Below are 2186 nucleotides of genomic sequence, written 5' to 3'. Positions count from 1 at the left end.
AGTTATTTATTTAAGAGTTTGGGCGTTTTTGTTTTGAACCGCAGGTGTCAATTAACCTGAAAGTTACAGTTTTGACAAGATTATGTGAGTCATCTGACCGAGAGAAATCGAGTTTAGGGAGGTTAGGGGATAGATTTCCAAGGGGGGATAGATTTTCGCAGAACACCGGAACGTTTAAATGTGTGTTTTAAGTCCGGTCAGTAATACCGAGCGTACACATGAAGTTGTTGTTGTAGCAACGGTTGTTAGCGTCGGCGTAGCAAACACCCGAAAGAATTAAGTGAGCTCCTTTCGAAAACGAAGGATATTGTAACCAGAACTTCATATCTCCGAGATGTAAACCAAATATAGCTATTGTTTGTGTAACCACAAGAGCTTAAACTAATAATTTACTTACTTATTAAATGTTAGCAACTCATTTTAGCAATGTGCTAATGTAGCTTTACGGCATTCCACAGTTTTTAGTAACTTTAGCTTCGGCTTTCGGGCGCCAGTAAGTATTTATTGCTTCGCTGTTCGTCTTTACTCCGTACAACTTGAAGCCAACAGTGCTAGTATGTCGGCTGTCAGCAGTCTTGTCCCTGCCCGGTTTCTCACCCTCATAGCTCACCTTGTCATCGTTATCACCATCTTTTGGTCAAGGGTTAGTAAAAAACCTTTTTGTTGTTGTTGTTGTTTTTATTTAAGATATAAACCCAACAAAAACAAACACATAAAGCAGAATTAAGCTGTAGAGAATGAAACACTAAATGTCTTTTATGTCTGATTTCAAAACAGGGTATGAAGGATGTTTGAAATATAGAGGCACATTAACTTAATCCTCCCATTGTATTAACTACTTTTTTAGAAATGTTTATTTAGTTTTTAGACAAGGCAAGTTTATTACTAAAGCACAATTCAGCAATTTGTCAATTCGACATACTTTTATTTTAACGTCTTCCTTGCAGGAAAATAATGTGAAAGCTTGTTTACCTTTGGATTTTACCCAAGAGCAGTATGACAGTGAAGACAAAAAGTAAGTAAAAGTCAAACAAATTTTACACATTAAATACACATCTTTTAATATATTCCTTTTTTTCAGGTTGTTGGTGGGCCTGGGAATCACCCTCGGTCTGTTTGCAATAGAGCTGACTGGTTTCTTTTCCGGAGTGTCCATGTTTAACTCCAGCCAAAGTCTTCTTTGTATCCTTTACTTTGATAGTTGGCGCGACTTTTACCTTTATTGTAGTTGTAAAACTCATACTCATAAGTCAATATATTTTTGGATTAAAGTCTCTTTTGTTAGTTGCTCTAATTTCTCAACAACCTTCAGCCTGCCACAGTTTGTGATTATCAGTGACTTTAGAAAATTTTCTGTAGGGTTAATGTAGAACTAGCAGGGATACAATAAAAAAAAGTGTCTCCTTAGAAATAAAGCACAACAAATACAGCTTTAAAGATTTTTCAGTTATTTTATGAACAGGTTAAAATCCATGACTATCATCTTGCTTCTGTTTAACGTTTGTCTACAATAGCAACAGGAGTCCATGCCAGTGCCTCAGTGGCTCTGCTTTTCTTTCAATTTGAGCAGTGGAATTGTGAGATCTACTGGTGGATCCTTGCCATTTGCAGGTTAGTGTGTCAGATGTATGTTTGAAGGAGAGTTTTTCCCTGACACGTTTCCCCCAAGCACTGGCTGCCCATTGCTGTGCATCTGTGTCCTTGTCCTTCTTTGTGTTTGAAAAGTGGGAATGCTGGACTTATTGGGTGATCTTTGCCTGCTGCAGGTTGGTGTGGCTTTGAGTTGTAGTAACAAAGGTTCAGTTTTGAGTCTAATTTTGAACGACTGAAACTCCGGTGGCTCTCCAGTGGACTTGCCTTACATTGCCTGTCTTTGTTTGCAGTGTCGTACCGGCCTTCTATCGTAGCCTTCTGTTTGTAGCAGTCGTTGGACTGAAGAAGAAACCCTTATAAAAATGTGTTTGTGACATTGAAAAAGTAACATTAGTGTGGGAATAGACAAGTTTCGGTGTAAGAACAGTTGCAGTTGGCAGATGATATATAATTGATATAAAGAATAATGGTTGACAAAAATGAATTTAACTCATGTTAAAATCACTGCTCTTAGCAAACTGTAGTAGGTTACATTACAGGAGCTGTTTTTGTACATATTTTGTATATTTTGAATAAAATTGGAAACAACAGGA

General features: G+C 37.4%; 1 protein-coding gene across 3 annotated transcripts; it reads left to right on the top strand.

Annotated features, from left to right (window-relative positions):
- Window positions 1–221: 221 nt before the first annotated feature.
- On the top strand, window positions 222–2186 carry LOC129357978 (transmembrane protein 107-like). 3 transcript variants are annotated; one of them, XM_055026872.1, is made up of 5 exons: window positions 222–643; window positions 948–1015; window positions 1082–1182; window positions 1670–1766; window positions 1884–2186. In XM_055026872.1, the coding sequence occupies exons 1-5, from the start codon at window positions 557–559 to the stop codon at window positions 1951–1953; spliced, it is 423 nt and encodes a 140-aa protein (XP_054882847.1). In that variant the 5' UTR covers window positions 222–556; the 3' UTR covers window positions 1954–2186. The 3 variants fall into 3 exon arrangements, with proteins under 3 accessions (XP_054882847.1, XP_054882848.1, XP_054882846.1); XM_055026873.1 differs by lacking the exon at window positions 1670–1766 and adding an exon at window positions 1515–1611; XM_055026871.1 differs by lacking the exons at window positions 1670–1766; window positions 1884–2186 and having other exon boundaries at window positions 1082–1619.

Source organism: Poeciliopsis prolifica, unplaced genomic scaffold (assembly GCF_027474105.1).
Source record: "Poeciliopsis prolifica strain line A6 unplaced genomic scaffold, Auburn_PproV2 SCAFFOLD353, whole genome shotgun sequence".
NCBI lineage: Eukaryota > Metazoa > Chordata > Actinopteri > Cyprinodontiformes > Poeciliidae > Poeciliopsis > Poeciliopsis prolifica.
The sequence above is the reverse complement of the archived record's forward strand: the minus strand, read 5'-3'. Positions and strand labels throughout refer to the sequence as shown.

What these genes read in the sequence shown, in the direction of transcription:
- LOC129357978 (XM_055026871.1), top strand. Translation starts at nt 557, where the DNA reads ATGTCGGCTGTCAGCAGTCTTGTCCCTGCCCGGTTTCTCACCCTCATA. An exon ending in TCACCATCTTTTGGTCAAGG is followed by an intron (nt 644 to 947) that starts GTTAGTAAAAAA and finishes TCTTCCTTGCAG; the next exon opens with GAAAATAATGTGAAAGCTTG. An exon ending in TATGACAGTGAAGACAAAAA is followed by an intron (nt 1,016 to 1,081) that starts GTAAGTAAAAGT and finishes CCTTTTTTTCAG; the next exon opens with GTTGTTGGTGGGCCTGGGAA.